Consider the following 22,798-nt stretch of genomic DNA (forward strand, 5'->3'; position numbering starts at 1 on the left):
AGCATAGCAGGATCGGAGATCAAGGCGACCGGATCAAGGGTGAATATGGCACATATACAGAGTGTATCAGTTACTTACCAAGTGCGCTTTCCTAAGTACTAGTGCCGCAGGAGTTAGGTTCGTGTCCGCAATACCTCCTGCTGCCCAAGTGCTTATTAAAGCGGCGAGTTGTCCAACATTGAATAAGCGACTTCCGTTTCGTTTCCATTTAGTTATAATTTAATTGTATTTAATATTTCTCCTATTAGTTACAAAAACTAGGCTTGACAAATTATACTAATCTTTGCGTTTGCTGTTCGTATCGCACGAGTACCGCCTGCCCCCGCGTACATTTTAAGATTAAGTGGCAGCAATTCTCTAAGATACATAAATTTTTTATTCCGATATATATACTATCCTCAAGCTGGAAGGTATCCGCTCCAGGGAAGAACGCCGCCGCCGCCGCTGCTGATGACTTAATTTTGAATTCAGAATTCTGAATTCGGCGTTCTGTTCTGAGTTCTGAATTCATAATTCAGAATTTCGAGAGTCGAATGGCGGCGAATGGCGAACGGCGAGGCTCTGGTAGGGACATATTCCCTCCGGATCGGTCCGAAGATTTGTACATATGTTGCGGCGTAGCAATTGTTCTATAAATGCTTAATTTACTCCTAGATGGGGGCAACACAACATACATCGAAGTGAACGGCATTTCGTCCTCACAATAAATTATGACCTATGTACAGTTGTGGGTTCGGGGCGGTTAGACAATTTGAAATTACACTGAGAATCTCGAATTTCCAGCCTGCCGTATATAATCATGTATGTACACATTGTCGCTTAGACCGCTAGTTAGGACTACTTAGCTCTAGTTAAATACACGTATGTGGTAGCTACACTTAAACACTCGAGTTAATCGAAACGAAAATTAATAGGTAATACTTTCATAGAGGATATGGACATGATATTCTCACAAATGCGACTCCCGCAGTACTCTGCCGGGAACTCTGGAAGAGTGCAGGTCCTGTTCAGATTAAATGGATATATATACGTTTATTGGTATACTAAATATGGCGTAAATTAGTTGCAATCGGTCTGCTCGGTTCGCTTTTTTGGGCGCACAACAATGACCTCGGGTTAGCTTTAGCGAGCGTTAGGATGTCGGCGATATGTTAAGTTGTCAGCGTTTGTTTTCGGAATCGTTGGGTATGGGATAGGGTATACGGGATTTGGGATATGGTGTGTGGGTGTAACGTTAAACGATATGGTCTTTAGAAGTAGTTTCGTTCGCTCCTCTCTTCCGTCGAGAATATTCCTTATCGGGCTTAATTACAACAACAGATGACAACGATTATTTACAAAACGAGTGTATTGCAGTTACACTTTTGGCATTGCATTAAGTACACAAGATGCTTACGAGCTAGGAGAAGTCTTTCCTCAAACCATGCGAATAAATACGTCTAGCTGCTAGGATATTATTCGATACGATGCGGTACGATACTCATGTATTAATACACTTGCCACTTTATATCATTTGGTTTTTGTTTTGTTTTTGTACACTCAGATGTAAGTATGGGTGTGAGAGCTTTATATACAACTTTCCTGTATGCGATTCGAGGTGGTGACGATCTCCGGACCGGTGCGAAATCGGTACTCGCTGAGCGATGACGTCACCGACGGATTGTTCGGGCTCAACAAACTGACCTCCATGGGCTGGGGCGTCAGGTGGTACGAGGACGAGGGCGTGGAGGTGCTCACGTTGTAGTTCAGCGCACCCAACGGAGGACTGCAGGTGGTGATGCCCTTTTTGTTCAGTGTGGCATAGCTCTGCATAGTTTGTACGTTTTTTTTTTGTTTTTGAAAAGAAAGCGGAAGAGGAGAGCCCAAGATGAACACCATGAAATAGGGCATGATATAACCAGCACCAAAAGCTCAAAGCCTAAGCTGACAAACCTTCGACATTGACAATTTAGAATCAAATTAAAATATAAATCCGTATCAGTGCTAAATTGATTATTTCGATAAACATATCGAAGGCTTATCAGCTCTAATTCTAGGTTTCGATACTCACGATCTGCTTGCTGGGTCGGAAGGTGTAGTGGAGCACCTCGTTCCCGGAGCTGCTCATCAGTCCGATGCTGGACAGACCCTCCGCGGCCCCCAGTCCCACGTCGCTGCCCCCCTTCGTGAGCTCCGTTTCCCGGAGGTAATCGCGCTGCATCAGGCGATTTGAGGGGCTGGCGAAGCCTGGCGGGGAAACCAGGCTCTTCAGCGGACGTTTTTCTGCAAATGCATTAATTAAGGAAACTGAATTAATTACAGAAGGCTAGCTGAAACGAAGATGCTAGTAGCCTATATTTTTATATTGAGGAAAATGCTATTCGAATGAAACTATAACCTTAACTAAAAAAGAAAATTGTAAGAGTATGCGTACAATGTTCTTCCATAAGTATATAACAACTTAAAATCAGCTGGCTAGGGTACTGACACATGATATTTTAAGCAGTTATTTTATTAGAATTCAATTAAAAGAAACAAAATTAAAATTAAAATATGGCTATAACTAAATAAATAGAATTTAGTGGTCTGCTTACAATATTCTTCCATATGTTTATAAAAACGTATAATCAGCTGGCAAAGGTATTAAATATTTTTTTATATTTATTATAACTAAACTAAATTTAAATAAGTTTAATTCAAAAGCGTATAGTTTAAATATTAAAATAAATGTATTTGTGAACAGACTACTTCTGGTTCGTAGATTATTGTTTATATTGATTTGTAAAGTAATGTCTTTTCCGCTTATTTAAAAAAAGGGCAGGGTGATGGCAGTTCCAAGGAAATACTCACCATACTGATTTGGTATAACATCGGGATCGGTGTCATCTATGTCGGCCTGGTCGGCCATGGGACTGTGCCGAGTCCGGGCTGTCGAACGGAGTGTGTCGCCGGACATGGCCACCAGGCCAATGGAAGCGCTGCCCTTCATCCCGCCGTCGAGACCCACGCCCCCGCCGCCCATGCCGCCGCCCCCGCCCACATCGCCCAGGGCGGGGCCATCACAGTTGAGGGGCAGGAGGCTGTGGTGCGGCTGGTGGTTGCCGGATCCGTCCGACTGAGCCCCGGGATGCAGCGGATCCAGCTGGCAGTCCGCCGGAATCGTGAGCTGCGTGTGCTTGGCCACCTTCAGATTGCTGTCGCTGCGCCTGCAATTTAAATGAGGCCATTAGGGCAAAGCCGCAGCCATTAGCCATTAGCCGTGAGCTGTTAGCTGTTTGCTGTCCGTACCGATTGGAGAACCTCCGGTAGATGGCCGCCAGCATGATGCAGAAGATGGCGAACAGCAGGCCACAGAAGAGGGTCAGTCCGGCCAGAAACGGGGAGAGGGGCATCGAAAGGCCGGTCGAGGCGCCTGCGAGGCCGCAATTAAATTATTGCCACATAATTCCCAATTACTAATGGTGGACTCCTCCTCTCCCGCCACTCACCTGTGAACTTGGCCACGCCCTTGAAGTTGATGTCGTCGATTATGGTGGGCTCCGACCGACCTTTGGCATTAACTGCGAATATCACCATGCGATAGGTGGCCGCCTGGTCTAAATTATCTATCACAAAGGTCACCGGCGTGTGCTAAATAATTATGAAAAAAAAAAACAAAATGAAATATATTTATCTTTACATTATTATTATTATCTATAGTTTCCTAATTTCCCTGAATTTTATATCCAATTGAGACAACCCGCTTATTCAGAGAATAACATTAAAACATGTTAAGTTGCCTTAATTATAAACTGAAAAACTGTTTTCTCATTAGTGCCTAGTTAAATAAATTCTAGTAATTGTTTATAGTTCGGCTTAAGACTTCACATCAGAGTCACGTGTAATCTTTTCTTTTATTTGATGCTTTAACCCACAGAAGCATTAAGTCCCAAATCATTATTTATTCAAAATATTCTAATCAGGGGAACTTGCGAGTTTTATATAAAGCGCCGAAAAGTATGCAATATCTTCACCCCTCTATCTACTGTTTACCCGAACACTTCAAGGCAATTAATTATTTTAAGCCCCCATTGATTAAGGGAACATCCCGATAAAGTGGTTTAATGGGCTCGCCCGGTAATTAAGATTCCCAGCTTACCGAAACCGTGATGTTCCTGGCCAGACGCAACGTGTTCAGCTCGACCAGCTCCAGCATAAATCCCTGCGGCAGTCCTCCGTCGAATCCCTCCAGGCAGTCGACTTGCAGCGAGTCCACCGACTGATTGGTCACCGAGCAGTTTTGCAGGGGAAACGGCCGACCTGCGGATGGAGTTACATTCGCCCCGATTAACTGGGATAATGCAGATGATGATGGTAATGTTGTTGGGTGCTTACCGGCTGCCACAATTTGAAACACGCAGGGACTCTTCTGCGTGCCAATGGAGTTCTTGGCCCAGCAGGATATCGTGCCATAGTCAAGGTCCGTGCTGGGTGTATAGTTTAGTCGCGACATGCCCGTCTTTAAAGTATAAAGATACGCAGATAGTTAGTAAGCTGGCTCTAAAGTGGCCGTCTCAGACAATCCCACCTCGCTGGAGTGCAGGCGGGCCGGCAGTTCCGTCTGTTCGCCGGACGAGTTGAAGGTCCAGTGGAAGGAGTCCGCCGGCGGCGAGGAGTCCACCTCACATTTGAGCGGTAGTGTCTCGTGCTTGAGGGCCCCCAACAGCTCCTCGTGGTCCGTGGCACAAATCGGAGCATCTATCGAGGGTAAGTGAGTAATTAGAGCGGTTATTGAAGTATCTAACGACCAATCGACGCTTGCTCTAACAATGCACTTAAAACTATGGGGGTAATAAGACATGTAAGACGCAGGAACAGTTTTAAGATATTCAAAAAGTGAAATAATGTCTTAAAACATTTTAGAGTTGAGTTTAGAACCAGCTCCAAGCTAAAGCTTTATCTGTTTGCCTCCGAGAGAACCTTGAGCTATGGCTCCAATAACTCGTTTGAAAAAGCAAAGCCCGACTAGCTCACAGCAAGACAAACAACTGAATTAGCTCTAAACACTCAAACCTAATCATCATTAGCTTAAGTTAAATAGTAAATATATATCGGATTGGGACTTTAATATTTTGAATAACAGCGCAAATTTTTTAGTTATCCATTTATAAAAGCTGAGCTTATAAATTCTAAAGAAATCAATTACAAACAAATCGATTAGCTTACCATAAAAAGCTTATTAACTGAAGTTGTTTTTTAAACTGGGAGTCGAAGAGATCTTCGAGCTTACTTCTGCAGGGCAACATGTTTTAAATTAAAAACTTTAACAACTAAGAAAAACAAATGACTCTTTTCTGTGAATTTCTGCAACGTTTCCTAACAACTAAGCAAGAATTCCTAGCAAGAAAACTAATTTTTTTTCCAGTGATGGTCCTCAAACGGACCTGAATTAATACCGAATTTCAAATTTGGCTGCCGCATTTTGGGCATGACGATGCCTTAGCCCAGGCGGCGCAATCCGACCCCGTCTCTTGGTCATTTGGAATATCATTCGGTGCCAGAGTCAGAGCCGAATTCCAAGGAGGAGGCAGGGCAAGTGCCAAGGCAATGCATTCATTGCGCCATAATCTTGGTCATTAACGTGAGTCGTAAGGGCTGCTGGTTGTGGGGCATTGGATTTGGGCTTGGGCTTGGGTTTGGGGGCCATTGTGCAGGGAACTTGGGCCGACACACCTACTCTGCCTTTGTTCTTGGCTCGGGGCCAGAATATAGCACAGAGCCCCGTACTCTAAATACATTAAGAGCCATTCAAACTCAAGGATTAAATTGGAAATTACAGAGACGTTAGTTCAAGCCAAACTTGGCTGACTTCGATGGCGGCGGGGATCGGAGACGATGTAGACGGTTGGGACTTGGCTGCGATTTACTTACAGCGTATGCGCAATGTGACCGGATTACTGGGGCCCTTGCCCTCCGAGTTGACAGCCAGGCAGGTGTAGTCGCCGGCCGAGGCACGTGAGACGCTCTGCAGCACCAGCGACTGATCTGACAGGATGACGCCCGCGGATATGTTGTGCTGCAGCTCCTTGCCCTGCACGGGGAGAAAAGAAGTCACAGATTAGTGGGTTTATTGCAAGAAAACAGCAGGCACACAGGGCGTATGAACAATATTAACAGAATGTTTAATAAGTCAATAAAATCGTATTCGTATAGTGTAGTGTTAACTATTTAAATGTGTGTTTAAATAATAACTCGCAAGAGCTGAAAACACGTTCTCAAAATGAAAACAATTAAAGTTTTATTGCTTTAGGATTGGATTCGGGTTTTGTAAACAACTTGTAAGCAACTGCACCAGAAGGTGAAAAACTCTTATTATTCATCATCATCATCATTATTCATCACCATTTAGATTTTTTTCATGAAATTAAACACATTAATGAAACATTCTTCGGATGAACAGAAATAAAATGTAAATGGTTTTTAAAAGCTAACACTAAGCTATGAGTAAATAACTGCAGCAGAAAGCGTAAAAGTCTTGTATAAAAATAACATATTCTTCATATTATTTGGGATTTAGTAGTGAAACCATAAGGTTTATTTTTTTATAAAATCAAGCTCATAAATTTTGTATTTTTTATACTTAAAGCCACTTCCGAAAACTCATTGCAGACCACTTGCAGTAATAAGTTTTAAATTCGTGTTTTTTGGCAATCAAGATAGGTAATAAATTATCGTCGAATTCAGTCATTTCTCGCAGTGCTTAAAGTATTCCACATCCATTATTTAGGGACATGCTTACGTTATGGAACCAGGTCATCTTGTAGGGCTTCGGGTTCGCCAGCACAATGCACTCGAAGTACGCATCATCGCCCTCCTTGATGTCGTCGGGATTCAGCGAGGAGCCAATCTTCAGCGTAGTGGTGGGCTGGTCTGTGGACACATGGGAGAAACGGTTTTTTGCAATTAGACTTCATGCTTCACCCTCTCAGTGGCCGCAGCTCTGCTTACAATGGACAATGAGTCGCCATTTGTCCTCGATGGCGCTGCCGTCGATGAATTGATTTTCTGCCCGACATGTTAAATATTTGCCATCGTCCTCGCGTCCGGGCGTAAACGTCAGTATACTTAGAGATTGATTATCGGGTTCATTAAACTAAAAAAGAAACGCAAACAGAGTCCATTAGGAAATGAATAATGAAACGGAAGCGGGCCGAAAGTAACCGAACGAACGAAACGGAAAGTGAAGTCGAAGTGGAAGGAAACCCAAGGCCACGGCGAAGAACGGCGAAAATGGATAGGAAATTTGTGGCAATTATAAGCGCCTCACACAGTACACAATATTAATTTGTGTTTAATTAATGAGTTTGGGACTGAAGTGGCGCATTCATTAGGAGTTGGGCTTACGTTCTTGGTGAGCTTCTTCAGCTGCTTGCTGCCCTTCCACCAGGTGATGAGTGCCGGCGGCTTCGATCCGGAGCTCTTGCACTCCACATCGTAGGTGCGATCCGCGGACACGAACCGATCCTTGGTGAGAATGTGCACGGCAATGGGTTTCACTGCAACGATAACCATTAGCACCACTGTTCGGGGGCATCCTCGAGCACCTCACTCACGATTCACGTCCAGGATGACGACCTTGTTGTTGGGCGGCGTCAAGTTCGTGTTGCTGGCCACGCACATTAGCCGCGAGTTCAGGTGCTGCCGGCCCACATTTGGGTAGGACAAATGGTTAATGGTCTTGCCATCGGGGCGCTGCTCAAAGGACTCGTCGATGGCCGTGTTGTCCAAGTACCAGGTGACATTGGGTCGCGGCCGTCCTGCGTTTTCGGTGATTTAAGTGAATAATAAATATATGTATAAATTATTCAAATACAAAATTTACGAATTTTAAATATTAAGAAAAGCATGAATTGGCTTTAAGCCCGCTTTTTATTTTATAAGCCCATTAAATTTAAAGCTCTTTTTGCACCTCGCATATTGAACGTCATTGTTTCAATGAATAAAACTATTTTCTATAGGCAACTAAAATATACAAAAACACTACCATTTATTCATACAAAAATATGTTTCTCTTTGTTGAATTTTATGCGAGGTTTTTTTCGGTCATTGCTAACCCACTTAATTATTACATTAAATCAATTTAATAATAAATATTTTATGGGGTTATACAATCCATTTAAAAATTCAAAATCCTTTATTTTTTGAATATAAACTCTCTTACCTCCTGAGACTTCACAGGAAAGGACAATGTCGTTGCCCTCGTTGAAGGACTCCACGTTTCCGGCCTTCTCGTGCCTGTTTTGGCCATAGATGATGGGCTTATCCGGGGGCACGATGACGGTTAGGTTGATCTTCAGATTCCGGGTGGGTGAATTGCGGAAGTCGACGCGACACCGATATACCCCTTCGTCCTTGATTTGGATGCTATCGATCTTCAGCTGGGCGGGGTGGGTGGTGCTGCTGAAGTGGGCGCGAGTGCCGAAAGCCGATGGCGAGGACCACAGACGCGCCTGACCAAACTGCCGGCCTCGCACATCAAAGCTGCAATTTGGGTTTTAAGGGTTATTAAAAAACAACATCTTACTCATAAATACATTAAAATAAACAATATTTAAAACTAAAACACAAAATGGTGTCTATGTTACTGTTTATCTGAGGCTGCCAAATAACTGTTTATCTGAGGCTGCCAAATAACTTTAGAGGAATTTAATCAATAGAAATTAAAAATTGGTTATAAACTTGTGTAAGTTATACTATTTTCAATCATTTCTTTAGCTTTCATAGCAAACAACTTAAATTAATTATATTCGTCAGCTTTGTTCTAATTCAATAATTCTTTTAATTGCACATACAAAAATGTTTCTCAGCGATAAACACACCTAAAAAATGTGTTTACATAATTTGTAATTACAAATTTTACCCAAAGGCTTTTTTACTGGTATACACTTTTTTCGCAGAGTAAACATTTTTGATTTAATACGCGATTTAAATAATCTGTTCTTATCAATGTCTTTCCTATTTTTTAATATAAAAAACAAAGCTGAGATATTTTATTCTTAAATTATATAGACTCAAATTTAGATGTAATTATTTTCTTAAATTTAAGTTTTAATAGAAATACTTGAACGCAGAACGTGAGATTACATTCTTTGATTTCTTTAGAGTTTGTACTCACTTGTAGATGGGTTCGCCATCGCCCTCGCGAAACCAAAGGACCATGTAGACGGCATCGTCCCGCTCTTGCGGCGAAATGTCGCAGGGCAGCATCGCCTGCCGCCCAAGGACACCCTGCACGGTGGTGAGCGGGACGGGGCGATCCAGATTCTGCATGAGCTCATCCTGTTCTATGTACGTGCCGAACACCTGGACGATTCCAGACAGCATGAGCAGGGGCAGAAGCAGGAGAAGCTGCCTCCAGGCAATGGCGCTGGGGAATGGATGAGGGGGCGTGGCCCTTCTCCGGCGGGTCTGCTCCCGATTTGCCTGCTCCTCCTTTTCAATCAGTCGGCAAACTACTTGGTACGTTTCCTCGTGATGCATGATTTTTGCTTTCTATTTTACTCAAACTTATCGGTTGCTAAGACTTTTCCTTTGACCTTTCTCATAGCCATTTATAGATTATCGCATTTTCATCCATGATGCGGAATTAGGGGGCCAACTAGGGCGATTTGCTGTCCTTCTGCTGCACAATGCAATAGTACAAGTCATTAGTTAGTTACAACTCTTAGGTAAGGGTAAAGGTAAAGTATTCTGTATTTCAAAGTTGACTTATTCAAATTATAAAATTTGTTTCAGGTTTAAATTTTCAAATTAATTGAAATATTTTCACTTTGCCATAAAATATATAGGAGTTGTTAACAACTTTTTTCTGTACATTCAAAAAACCGCAAATATGTATTTAAAACCATTTTCATTTGATAGTTAAACAAATTGTTATTTATTAAGTGCTTTTAAATAATGGCTGTTCTTTTGTTTAAATTATTTCAGATATGTTTGCCCAAATATTTGTGTATTATTGTTTCCTTTGTAATTTCATTTTGGCTTCCTGTAATCACATCAAATTTTTGGTTTCGGAAACTATTTTATAAATTCTTGCCTGTCCACTATTGAAACTAATAAACTGGTAACTGCCAAAATGAATTTTTATTTCCAAAAATACAATGCACATAAATTTAAATGACTTATACGAGCAGAAATAATTTAAATATTCCGCACTCGGCTAGTTAAATATTTATGTATATGTACGAATATTATGGGAACTTTGCTTGGTGACCTTTAAAATTTAAACAGTTCTCTTAAATTTAATAGCCTCTGCGTATAATTGGAAATCATTGTTTTTGCGGCCCATACTGCACAAAGCTTTATACCTTCAAATCCATTTACCTTCAGTGAAAGTAAAACACTTCGGATATTTGTGTGAGGAAAACCAATTAAGATATGAATCCGAGCATTATAAGCCCCAATTCGAACACTCAATTTGCAATGAAAGTGTTTTACGATGCTTTCAAAATCTTCATCATATGCAAAACTCTGGCAGAACGATTGACCCCTTTTATTGAAACGATTGGTAAACTTAATTTGGTCAGCTTCAAGGGCATCAATTTAAATAATTTTTTGTTAAACGTGTCCATTGTCTGCGGAATCACAATTAATAACCGCTGTCAATCGCATTCATCTCGCTAATAAATCAAAAGTATTTAAGAGAACAATGCGTTCTGAGATCAACACGTCCCACTCATTTTCGCAATTTTATAAAGTCTCTCAAGAAGTCGGTTAAGTGTAACTAACAGTTTTATTGAGGTAATCACGACGATTGCCGGCTTTTAGAAATATTTATGCCTCTTCTAACGAATGGCATTCTTAGCTCACGGCCAGGTTGGAATTCATGACGCATTTGCGGTCAACTCACTCAATTTGCGGGGCTGTATGTCAACGTAATGTCTTTAAAAATGTGAAGTCATTTGTTTGGCACATGGCTGACATTGCCAAAAACCAAAAACCAAAAATCAAAACTGACAGGGCGAGAAATGTGAAGTGAGAGATGTGCTGACTGTGGACTGTGGATACGAAAGTATGTCCCTGATTGGCTAGTCAGTTGGAGTCGTTAAAGATGATGATGGCTGGAATGCGACAGAGCCAAACACCAGGCATATGGCCAAGATTACCCCTTCTATGGCCAAGATCGCCCTCTACGATAACAAAAGGGGGGAAGAGTTATGGGTCTTTGGGTAACGAATATCTGAGATTCCAGCCAAGTGGCATAGCTCATGCTCATATGTCCACTCAAAGTTATGGGCCTAATGCCCCTTTATGGCCATTTAATGTTATAACTTAATTAATTATTACTATATTCCATTTCCCCTGGTCGAAAAAAAGAGCTGCTCATAAATATGTGCCGTCCGCAATTTGCCTATGAATGTGATAGACAAACACTTGGCCGAGACTTGAGATTCAAAACGGTTTCAAAAGGAATGGGTCTAAAAAAAATACCCTGCTCAAGGGTCTTATTACTATTTTAAAGATTTTAAAACCATAAGTACAACAAGAACCATAGCAAATTAAAATATATTCACAATGGAATACAATCATATCAATCAAACGCCCATTTAATTACATGTATCTTTTGAATCACCTAACTACCTTTACTTTGATGGATTTCCAAGGGTATTTGTGGACCTTTTTGTGGAGATCTACCTTTGTTAGCCACTTTGGTCAATTCCAAACAAAATATTTTGAATGCTGACAAACTGACCAACGATAACCGGTTATCTGAATGAACTTGAATTCTTCGCTATTTAAAATTCATTAGCTTTTATCTGTTTTTATTGCCACATAGAATAAACAATGGATGCGTTGATTTATTAATTATTTATTTCGTTTTTACTTTACAAATAATGAAATAACATTATCAGCTCACAAAAAGCGGTTGTAAGGGAAACAAAGCGATTTTCCGATTGTTTGATTGAAGGTGTCGCATTCGAATTTGAAAGAGCCAACAAATCATAGCCAGCGAATCGCATAAACAGGAATTTATATTACACCTGTAATTTCAATTTCCGTCCGCTGGCTGCCACTTAAAGTTGCTAAGCGATTTCTAATGGAAGCAATTAAAGCGCCAGCCCCCGCTAAATATATAACCCTTTCTCCAACGAGGAGTAGCCCATCCGCAGAAGTCGTAAACTTGATTGCCTATGCACTCAAGTCGGAGGCCCCATGGGCGCTTTGTTCGCACATGGAGGTGCGAATTTTTCAGCCTGAAAGCAGATCAATGATATTTGCATACCCCAACAAACTGCGAGTGGGGCTGTCTTTTGACATTCACGGGGAACAGGAATAAGTGGGGCTTGGACTACTCGGACTCATCGTCGTCGGCATTAATAAGTATAAATAACTCTTTGATGGGCAGCCGGTTGCGAGCTGGCCGGCGACTTAAGTTTGTTTAGTTTGCTGGCCATTTGTACAAAACACCTTTGGCTTCTACACAAAATATGACAAGAAATCAACCGAAACCGGTTTCGGTTTTCGATGTAATGTGATTTTTGTGAGAAATACCCAGAAAAAACGATCCCCCCACACTCGAAAAAATATTGTCCTAGGATCTTTATAAAAAATGAATAAAATGTACAATGTGTAAAATTTGTTTTTTGTTATAAAACACTTTGATCTAAAAAAATTGTCATTTTTGTATACAATTCTTAAAGAAAAAAAAAGTTTTCAGCTGAATTTTTTGTTTGTTATTTGACGGTACCATAACAGAACTGAAATCTTTTAAAATATATTAACTTATGTAAAAAAAAAAACAAAACTATCTTTTTATTTTCATTAACTATGACTTGTAAATAACTATCTAGAAAAATTTATTTAATCCAAAGCATGTGCCTAATTATTTTATTAATACTTCGTTGTGGCTTAGTTATAGGAATTTTAATTTTAATTTGTTTAATGAAGAATGTTAAAGCTCTTTAAATCGAAATCCACAGCAAATATACCACAATTAGGCTAACAAATTAGGAGCTTGAATTCTTCGCAGTGCAGAGAAAAACTCAGGAAAAGACAGCAGTGTACGGATACGCCATGCCTGAAATGCTAAAAGATGTTTGTGGGACCTGGTTGCTGGTCGGTGTTGTCTCTGTTGCCGGTTGCTGTGGTGTTGCTAATTAAGATTACAGACATCGATACTTTTCGGAAAGCAGTGGCACGTACACATATAGTATACGCCGACTATATGGTATGAGCCGATATGTGGGTAAAAAGATGGCCAGCAGCAAAAGCAAAGGCTTTGCCATTGCCTTTGCAATAGCTGGCAAAAGGCAGTTGATAGCTCCCCAAAGTGCTACATCAACGCCAGGTGACAGCGTTGAGGCTGGCTCCTGGCTTATTAATTATGTAGCTTAATTTGCGATTATGCAGATATGCATGAGCATAAATTTTGAGGGAAATAAGCAGCCAGATAACTCACCTGCTAATGTATGTGCATATATGCCAGCCGATTTCATTCAATATTCCATGTTGTTTTTATTGCCCTGCTTTAGTTTGCTTCGCTTTGTTTGAGTTTGATTTCGCTTTGGTTTGGTTTGGATTAGGATTGGGATTTTTTTTTTGTTTGTGTTTTTGTTTCGGCCAGCTTCTGGCTAGTTTTTCTTCTAATGAGCCACAGACATGCCGTCTGAGCGGAATCTGCGATAAAACCGAAAGATGTATGGTTAAGAACCCGAAACACTTAACGAGCTTGTAGCTCGCACTGAACTGATTGCACTCCTAATTGGCCAAGATTTACGTTCGCACCTCCTGCTGCAATTTAGTTTTGATTTCGTTAAGCTCACACTATCCGCACGTTTTTCATTGTGTGTGTTGCCAAGTGTAATCAAGTGCCGCCGAGGATCTCTCGAATCTGCTCTCGTTTTGACAACTATTACCATAACAAATCAGCGCGCCTGCCACTGACAGGGCCAATTGAACCGCACACGGAGGGACGACAAAAAAAAATAATATTTACACGGCACCATCATCGAAGGCATGGGCTGGGGTTAAGGGGCATCGGGAATGGGAGTAGGAATGGCAATGGGAATGGGAATGGGATAGGGAATGGGAATGGGGTTTGAGCACGAGTCACCAAACAACAACGATGGGCCCGTGCCCGTTTCGTGGCTATATCCTGGCAGCCTTGTAGTCCGTATTCTGGCGCTTTCTTTTTTATGCCACAGTCGTAAATTCCAATTATCGACGAACTCGAGGCACGGCACCGCAAAACCGAGCAGCCAGCCCTTCCTTCGAGTGGAGAGCCGCTGAAGTGGCGGCAACTGGAGCTGGAGCTGGAGCTGTAGCTGGAGTGGAGGGATTTTCAAAGTCAGCCGCGGAAACGTTTGTTGCTATTTCAGTCTGTCGGGATTTTGATAATTTTTTTTTATAAATTTTCCTTTGGTTAATCCTTGAGGTTTCAGACAGCACACATTTTTACGGTAGAAGGGTCAGCAAATAAAGTTCTCAAGGTTTCGGGAAAGCTTTTTACAGAGAGACATTAAATTAAGCATTTTTTTTTTGTGAATAGATTTGTATTTTAAATTGCAAAGGTTTGTTTCGAATAAAAGTCAGAATGTGAAGATAGGCAAGTCAGTGTAAACTTTTTTGTATTTTTAAAGATTTTCTTTATTAAAATTGTTATTATTTATAGTCAGCAAGTCACTCCACTGATTATATTTCCAAAAAAGAAAACTGAATAATGTTTAGGGCCATAAAGTTTGGCACAAGTTTATGTTTTAGTCAACATTTGCGTTGAACATATTTTCGTTGTATTAAATCACATTTGCGGTAAACTTGAAGTACTTAAAACCGGCAGATTAACTCCGGGGATGCATAACCACTTGGCCATTTGTCGAGATTATCGCTAGCTGCTTGAGGCCACACACATTTGCGATTGGTTATATTTCATTATGGATAATTTGCATTTATCACTTTCGACGCTTTTGGGGTTTATTGCGGTTTTATTAAGCACTTGGCCACTGAATCCTGTATCTGAGCACAATGCTAAACACCTCTTCTACTCACACAGATACACCGCACTTGTGCGCCTGTAGTGGTGCGTGCTCGAGCCGAGAACACTTGTGCGTATTCGATGGTCTGCGTATGTGTGTGGGTGTGTGTGGGTGCGCGTTACGATGCGAGAGTGTGTTTGTGCTGGTGTTTAGGTGTGTTAGTGTGTGTGCGAGGGAGCGCTTTAAATGGAAACCCTGAAGCGAACGGATTGGGCTACATTTCCACTTGGACCGCTCGCGTTTTCCGACAGCAACATGTGTACCGTTATAGCTTCGCGTATCTACTGGATACCCATCGTCGGCGTTCTACTCGTCGATGCGTTTTCCTCGCGACGTCTGCTTTGATTTGAGTTCGAAACTCGAAATTCGAGCTGCCTGCCCAAGCGCCGAAAAGACGAAGAGAAAATGTCGAAAGAGAGCGAGCTCTTGGCTGCTCGAAACTTGGCATACGGTATTTGGGAACTTAACAGTAACAGCAACGAATATCGTATGTACCACCCGGAACTTCAGGTCTTTAAAGTCTAGTTGGCCAAAAACATGGATTGACAAATTTTCCCCTAGCACCCCCAACTTTTTGCTTATTTATGCGTTAAGATTGCCCCTCAAACCGGAGATATTCGCTGCGATGGGCGATAAAAGTTGTAGCTGTAAAAGTAATTAGTGCTAGACACGATTACACGATGTTCCAAATCGGCAGCAGATAAACTCCCTGCTTAACAAATGAATAATTGTTTTGGAAAATATTTTCGGAGCTTTTTGGGGATTCTAAAAGATATGGTGTCAATAAAATTTAAATTAACTAAGTTCAGCTCAAACATAGATAGATCTTAAAGGGGGTCTAGAAGCCTGAATTTTAGTCATTTTTTAAGTAAGATAAAAAGAACATGACATTTTAAGACCACAAAAAAAATGCCAATTTGCCGAGATACAGCTCGGATGGGTCTTCTAGAAAAAAACGGTGGGTCCTGGCTGACATGATTTCAAACAAATTACTCGAATTTTAAAAAATACTTTTGGAATCATATTTTTAAAAGTCAAAACTTTCAAAATATACATAGCAAAATTAGATTTTTAAAATTTCTAGATCAGAATACCCTCTTAAAAGACATTAACTGCATATGGCTAACGTTAATTTCATAGAAAATATTTCATAATTGTGCTTAAGAACAAGCAATCTAATTAACAATAATCAAATTTAAGCTTTTGTTCAGCTAATATGTTATAAACAATGAATCGTTCTTTAAATTGTTTTAAGACAAACGCTACAATAGAAGAAAACCTGCCATTCGAGAATAACCAACCAAAATCTTTAAGAGTTAGAATTAAATTAAAGCTCATGCTTGGCCAAAATGTGGTCAACAATGAATCACACTTTTAATTATTTTAACCAAGCCAAATTAGCTCATTTACGTTTCAGTTTTGTTTTGAAACTTAAATGAATATCTGCTGTATTTATTTATTTTATACAGAAGTGTGGATTGCATTTAACTCAAATATTTTTATTTGGGAAAGCAACATTCAAAAGTTTTCCCTCTCAAAAGTTAGTACTCAAACAGCTAAGGCGAGGAATTGCATATATAATAAATTAATTTTAAAGAACTGTCTTTTTGCAGCCTTTATTTTTGTTTTGAGTTGAATTTTATACATCTGCATAGGCTGCATTCTAAGATCCATATCACTGTAGTATTTAGCCAGTTAAAGCCAAATCAAATATCTGTACGCCCTGGAAGACGAGAGCTTTGCGATGAATTATAATCCCCTAGGCAGCCAATTGGAAATTAATTAAATCGAACAATATTTGCCCGCCTGAATTATTCACTTATCAATCAATGTGTTTATTCTTTGACGAAACAAGTCCATAAGTCGGTCGGCTTTTCAAGTGGTTTTCCATAAACTCCCGCACACGCACTCATATGAACGGACATACAATATACACATATTTTTTGCGGCAAAACATTGCGCCTTAATTCAGATTCGGGCCGGGCAGATGTTATTCATCATGCGAGTGCGCCATTGTTGTTCTTTATCAAGTGATTGATGCGCAATATCCACACAATTTGATATGGAAAGGAAGTAGTAAAGAAGGCCCCGAGCAATTTGCGCCCGTCCCAAAAACCGAAAAGCCAGGAAAAATTCCCCGCCGAGTGCAATCACCTGGGATTGGGGGATCGAACTCCATTGGGTGCCAGGAATCGCCCCCCATTTCCCCTCGGTTCCACGGAATCTGCGGCGGGTCGGTGCCGTGCTGGGCATTAAATCGTTAAAGTAACATATACAAATTAATGCAAACAAATACACGAGTGGAGCTGCATGAAATGCATTCGACTGCCAGCAATTTCTCTGCAATGACCTGGGAGTTCGATGGTGCTCCAGATCTTGTCAATAGTTACGACTTTCCAATGTGCCACGGAATGCTAAACAGATCAAAAGCCTATTCCCATCCCCACATATACCGACTGCTATCCCGAAAGTCCCGAAAAAACCTGGACTGACAGCCACGAGGTGTGAGAATTCTCAAGTGAGATGGCAGAGCACTCAGGCACCGCCCACTCCCAGACTCCCTCTTCCAATACACTGGGGGAAAAAGGATCCAAGGATAAGGTTAAAGAAAGCAAATCCTTAAAACAATTCATAATTTTAGAATTTAAGATAAAGGTTGAAGACAATTCTTAAAATGCTATTGTTAAAACTTAAAATGTAGCCATTTTTAATAAAATTAGGTTTTGTCAATATGAATATATATATTAATATTATTAAAACTCTCGTGCTGAAAAATCTAGACACATTTCTTCTGGATTAAGTCCTTAAAGCTGACTCCTTAAATCCATTTAAAAATCATTGTTAAATTGAACTAGACTTTTCCCGAGTGTACAAATACCAATCGGTCGCCGTAGCCGCAGTCACATTCTCCACTTCCCACCGACTTGGCTTTTATTTTGGACTTAGCACAAGGGATTTGTGGCTATTTTCGGCATTGACTGTGCACTGGAAGCTGGCCCGTAAAATAGGTGTGGTCATATCATCAATAAATATTCTTTGACTGCCAGGCTGTTCAATAAAAAGAAGAGCAACGAGCAAATTAAGAAGAAATACACGGAATGTTTAGAATTGAACGGAATTATGCGGGATGCAATGTATAAATAGCGAGCTGTATCTGCGCCACGTAAACAAACCGTAGACCGCACCAAAAGATACATCTGTGCGGCTAATGGATCGCGTGCTAGAATAGATGAGAAGGGAACAACAACTGCAAGCGATACTTGGGGCCAATTCCTAGGAAACCCGAGTCCATTGTGTATTGTGAGCATTTCCATTCGCATTTGCATTTGCCGGGCATTCGTCATGGGTCTCATCAGCATCAGCATCAGCATCGGCATTAGCTTGAGATACTTCGGGGATATCTATGCAAAACTGGAGGACCGGGGGCAACGGCTGCTACTTCGGCTTAAGCGTTTAAAATCCCATTTCCACATGCCTTACATGTGTTTCTCTCGGCTCCAACATTTATTATACCAATCGCTGGAGGAGTGTCTGCGACTTTGCGAGTCTGGCTAATTTACATACGAGCATGCCAAATGTCGGCTTTGTTTTTCGGCGTGTTTGCGCGCTGTTTCGACTAACGAATTGCTTGTCGAAGGCAGCAATTAATGGCAGCATCGCACCGATGACTTAATGACAACTTCCTAATAAAAGCCAAAGAATTTAATCAATTTATTAGGCTGTTACAAGGCAGATACATGCGATTATTTGGCCATTAAAATTAGCATATCAATGGGGCGCACTGGCTTACAAAGTTCCACTTCAAGTGGGAGGACGACCAATCCATAAACATGCCATCAATTAGCATGGAAATCACACGTTCGAATGAATTATGGCATCGCAGTCGATGGAACTGCATATTAAGTGGGTTCTTCACTCGGAGTTGACCTTGTGACCCTCGCTAGTTTGTGTCTCTTGAGGGTATCTGCATCTCGGTCACACTGCGAATCTGCGAGGTTGCCGTGCTGCGGCTCATTAGCGCTTATGGGGAATAATTCCGCTTTCGCTCGGAATGAATCCCGCAGAAATCTATACCGCGCATCGATTTATCGCTACAAACACATAAACAACACACACCCCTGGCATCAGGCTCCACGGCCAAATACGTGCTTAACTGTAACATTACAATTTGCAATTTTCGACCAGCTGTCTGTCGTTCTGTCGGTCTGTCTAGCTATCCGCCGGTAAATTCTTCTGTCCGCTCGCCCCCCATCTGTCGTTCAGTTTGTCGGCATGTCCGCTACGCACTTGCCACGCCCTGAATGCTAAAATGTTTTTCAAACATGCAAAGATCACTGCCACAAACACAAACGCTTCTCCATTCACATCAATACTGGCTACACTGAGAGAACAATTAGAAAATTAGAGCAAACCCTTAGTAACAAGAAGCAAAGTTAAAAAATATTATTTCTTCAAAAATAAACAGACTCATTAATTGCTCAATCAATTGTTGGTAACATCAAAATATAATTTACAAATGTAAGCTCTTATTTTTAACATTTTTTGTAATGTACTTACCTTAACTCGTTACCTGTCATCAACTAAGGATTATCGATTGGCACTTAACAGTATTTATTTTTACCCTCAATACTAAACACAATATACCTTTATTTTTTTTTTTTACTCCTAAAGACTTAAAACTTAATATGGATAGGGTTGGTACAGCTACATATTTAATTGCCCAGTTGAAACATAAAAAAGTTATTGTTTCGAATGTAAGAGGCTAATAAGCGGTTGCTATAAAATAAATGCTTAACCATTTGTTTTTAAAATATCACTAATAAAAACCCTTCATGCAGCTTAAAACCTTTTAAATATTTTCCATTTTAAAGTGTATCACGCAAACTTTGAGTTAAAGCCGACTGTCCGCCACAGAAACCGAACCCTTTGACATTGTTTTGGTTTTTGTTCTGAGCTCGACCCGTGCGATATGTAATCAGAATTCGTAGGCACGCATTATTGAATGGGCCGCGCTCCCCTTTCCCCACTTTCCCCTTTCGCTCCGGGATTAAGGGGAAAAAAAAGAATAACGCCGATGTCGTGCCTTATATGAGACTCAGAATGGGAGTATCGTATCCGTATCCATCGCCCGCTCAATGTATGCTCCGCAGATAAGATACTTTATTGACATTGCGTGTCTAAACACTTTACCGCTACGTTAGTTATTGTTCTTGTCGTTTTTGATTGCGATTGTGCGCTTTAAGCTTATTTGCATACTCATATTTCTTCATTCGGTGCGACTGTGTGCGTGTCGCTGAGCCACTCACGAGCATGTGTATCTATTAGATAGATTTCGAATAGTTTTAATCAGAAGAAACACACTATGTATTAGAAATTGATTTCGGCATGTGACACGAAAGTGGATTTATTTGTTGTAGATTAGTACTAGGAGTGTTAAATAGGGATCAGAAAACCTCGAAATTATGTAGGAAATATTTGGGTCAAGTCGAAAAAGGTGTAGTTTAGTTAAGAAGTGAAGCTATATAACTTCTTTATTCTCAAAATTATTTATTGTCCCCAAATGGAATTGAGTTTATTGGATTTGTCGAGAAATATTTTAAATTTATATTTTTAATATTCATGTAACAAGTTTTCATTTTCGATAAAACTAAAAAATATAAACAAATATAACAAATTGACATTGAAATTATACCGAAAAGCCGTGGAATTAATAACCAAATCAAATCGAATATCTTAATTGAGATTACATTCAATCAGGTTTCGAGCTTTGCTTACGGAATTAAAATTTATGATCGCACTTCATCATTAAAGGGCTATGAAACGGAGCAGAGTAGGCAGATTATAAATTTATGGGGTTCATTGTTATGTTTGGGACAAGTTGTGACATTTGTCGAGTTTCCGGTTAGGCTTGATCTCTTCAAAAGCCAAATTAGGGCCTAATATGATCTAATTTGGTTTTTGATTTCAACGCTTCTTGATGGCGGGCACGTTCATTAAATAAATTTTGGCACAATAGAGAGTGCTTTTGAAGAGATTTAGTTTTCTTTAAGTCATAAATTGCTGACCTGAATGGGTTGCCATAAAAGGAAGAAATCACTGCCTCGGGTAGATGATGCAATGCCAAGAATTAATCATAGGATTCGATGCCTTCAGATGCACCTGCAATGCATGGAATGTGGTGGCATTCCTCGTTAGGGGACCTCAAGATACACAGTAAGAAATGGCTTGCATTTTAATAAATAATATAGTAAAATAATAAAGCTTAACTTATATTTTAGGATTTGTTGTAAATAAGCAATCAAAATTTAATATAATGTAATGAGTCATCAATATAAAGCTATCAAAAAAGGCCCACGCTTATCTTTATAATTTAAAATAATCAAATTATAAATGTATATGTGTACGCAGAAATTTAATAAGCTTCGCTTTTTTGTTTTACTCAAATAAGAGATAATATGCAATGCGTTTTTAGTAGTGCAGGCCAATTGTGATCCCACGCGTCAAGTGTCTGTCAGAGGATGAGTATGAGGATGACGCCGTCGCCCCAAATCATTAATTTCACAAAACGTGACTTTTTTGCCATATGTTGAATTCTAATTCCACTCATTAGGCGGCGCACAGAGTCCGCTGCCATTCTAAACATAACTTCAAAAAGGTGCAGACTGCACTTGTGACACGTTTCGTAATCTCTTGGCTGGTTGGCAGAATGCAGAAAGCAGAAAGCAGAAAGGCTTCTTTCGCTGGCATTTGCCATAAGCAGGCGGCGGCGAGCCACACACGGCACCGCATCCTCGAAGAAACCCAGTTACAAATTCAGAAGCAGCTAAAAAACAGAAACAGATACAGATACGGTAAGGCGAAGGCAAATACCTGCATATAAGTACATGCTGCAAGTGGGCGTGAAAGGTGGGGCTGGAGGACTTCTCAAGGAGATGCTATTTCCGCAGCGGAAGGCAACATATTTGCGCTTAGCCAGTGGCGAATCATAAGGGGGTCGATTGGCTAATTTATTTACAATTTGGATTTTACCAGAATTCTAAAATACGTTTTTCGCATAAGTTTGGCATCTGGTAGTATTGAATTTAAATATTTAACTAAGTGAAAAAGTGTAGTATTTATTAAAAAACTATATCAAATAATATGTAAAATTACTAAATTGCTCAAAGATTTTGTCTTTAAGAATTCAAATACATTTTTACTCTCTTAACTTCACTTTGCCATTTGTTAAGATTATGTTGCCATATATGTAAATTTCAGAAACTGAACAATTTTGGTTAACTTCCAAGTATTTTTGGCTAAGCAAATAAAATGTGAAGTGCAAAATAGTACAGGATGGTGGCTTTTGGTTGCTAGCTTTAATTTTATAAGCTGTGAAATTCAGAATACCAGTGTTGAACCACAATATATATACAATTAGCCCAATGTTTAAATATTTTGAGGGCTCGCCCCTGCTGCCACCTTTTTGCACCCAGATCCTGGGGCAGAGTCTAATTAAAATAAGCAAGCTGCCAGCTCTTAGCCCAACACGGGGCTAAGAAAGGTCGCGGATTAGTCCGACTTTGCTAGTTACTGCTGAAATTGCAATTGCAAATGCAAATGCAAATTCAGATGCAGATGCAGATGCAAACACGCTGCATAATTGGCCATTTCTGTGTGCAGTTGCCGCACATCGTTCTCAATCTTAATTAACAAATATACAAACGAATAAAAGTGCGAGTGCCAAAAGCGGGGAGCACCGGAGGACGAAGACAAAAAACCCGCCACCATGCGACATAAAATGCAATTTACGACATGTCATAAAGGGAGAC

At 40.4% G+C, this 22,798-nt stretch overlaps 1 protein-coding gene across 4 annotated transcripts; it reads right to left on the reverse strand.

Annotated features, from left to right (window-relative positions):
• Positions 1 to 692: 692 nt before the first annotated feature.
• On the reverse strand, positions 693 to 15,270 carry LOC108139304 (hemicentin-1). Of its 4 annotated transcripts, none has more exons than XM_017262005.2 (17): positions 15,004 to 15,270; positions 13,418 to 13,635; positions 9,134 to 9,640; positions 8,180 to 8,499; positions 7,572 to 7,775; positions 7,363 to 7,514; positions 6,967 to 7,111; positions 6,758 to 6,888; positions 5,890 to 6,049; positions 4,547 to 4,716; positions 4,354 to 4,477; positions 4,118 to 4,278; positions 3,468 to 3,609; positions 3,268 to 3,391; positions 2,830 to 3,185; positions 2,051 to 2,262; positions 693 to 1,003 (listed from the first exon to the last, which is right to left on the reverse strand). In XM_017262005.2, exons 3-17 carry the CDS (start codon positions 9,496 to 9,498, stop codon positions 950 to 952), a joined length of 2,820 nt encoding a protein of 939 aa, XP_017117494.1. In that variant the 5' UTR covers positions 9,499 to 9,640; positions 13,418 to 13,635; positions 15,004 to 15,270; the 3' UTR covers positions 693 to 949. The 4 variants fall into 4 exon arrangements, with proteins under 4 accessions (XP_017117494.1, XP_017117493.1, XP_017117492.1 ...); XM_017262004.2 differs by lacking the exon at positions 693 to 1,003 and adding an exon at positions 1,513 to 1,806 and having other exon boundaries at positions 9,134 to 9,637; XM_017262003.2 differs by lacking the exon at positions 693 to 1,003 and adding an exon at positions 1,513 to 1,806.
• Positions 15,271 to 22,798: the final 7,528 nt, after the last annotated feature.

This window comes from Drosophila elegans, unplaced genomic scaffold (assembly GCF_018152505.1).
Source record: "Drosophila elegans isolate 14027-0461.03 unplaced genomic scaffold, ASM1815250v1 contig_476, whole genome shotgun sequence".
Classification (NCBI taxonomy): Eukaryota; Metazoa; Arthropoda; class Insecta; order Diptera; family Drosophilidae; genus Drosophila; species Drosophila elegans.

Bases quoted from the DNA above. Each gene is read 5' to 3' on its own strand.
- LOC108139304 (XM_017262004.2), bottom strand. From the start codon at position 9,498: ATGCATCACGAGGAAACGTACCAAGTAGTTTGCCGACTGATTGAAAAG. The intron at 7,776-8,179 runs GTAAGAGAGTTT...CCGAAAACGCAG, and splicing joins TTCCTGTGAAGTCTCAGGAG to GACGGCCGCGACCCAATGTC. The intron at 3,392-3,467 runs GTGAGTGGCGGG...GCGGCCTCGCAG, and splicing joins GGGCGTGGCCAAGTTCACAG to GCGCCTCGACCGGCCTTTCG.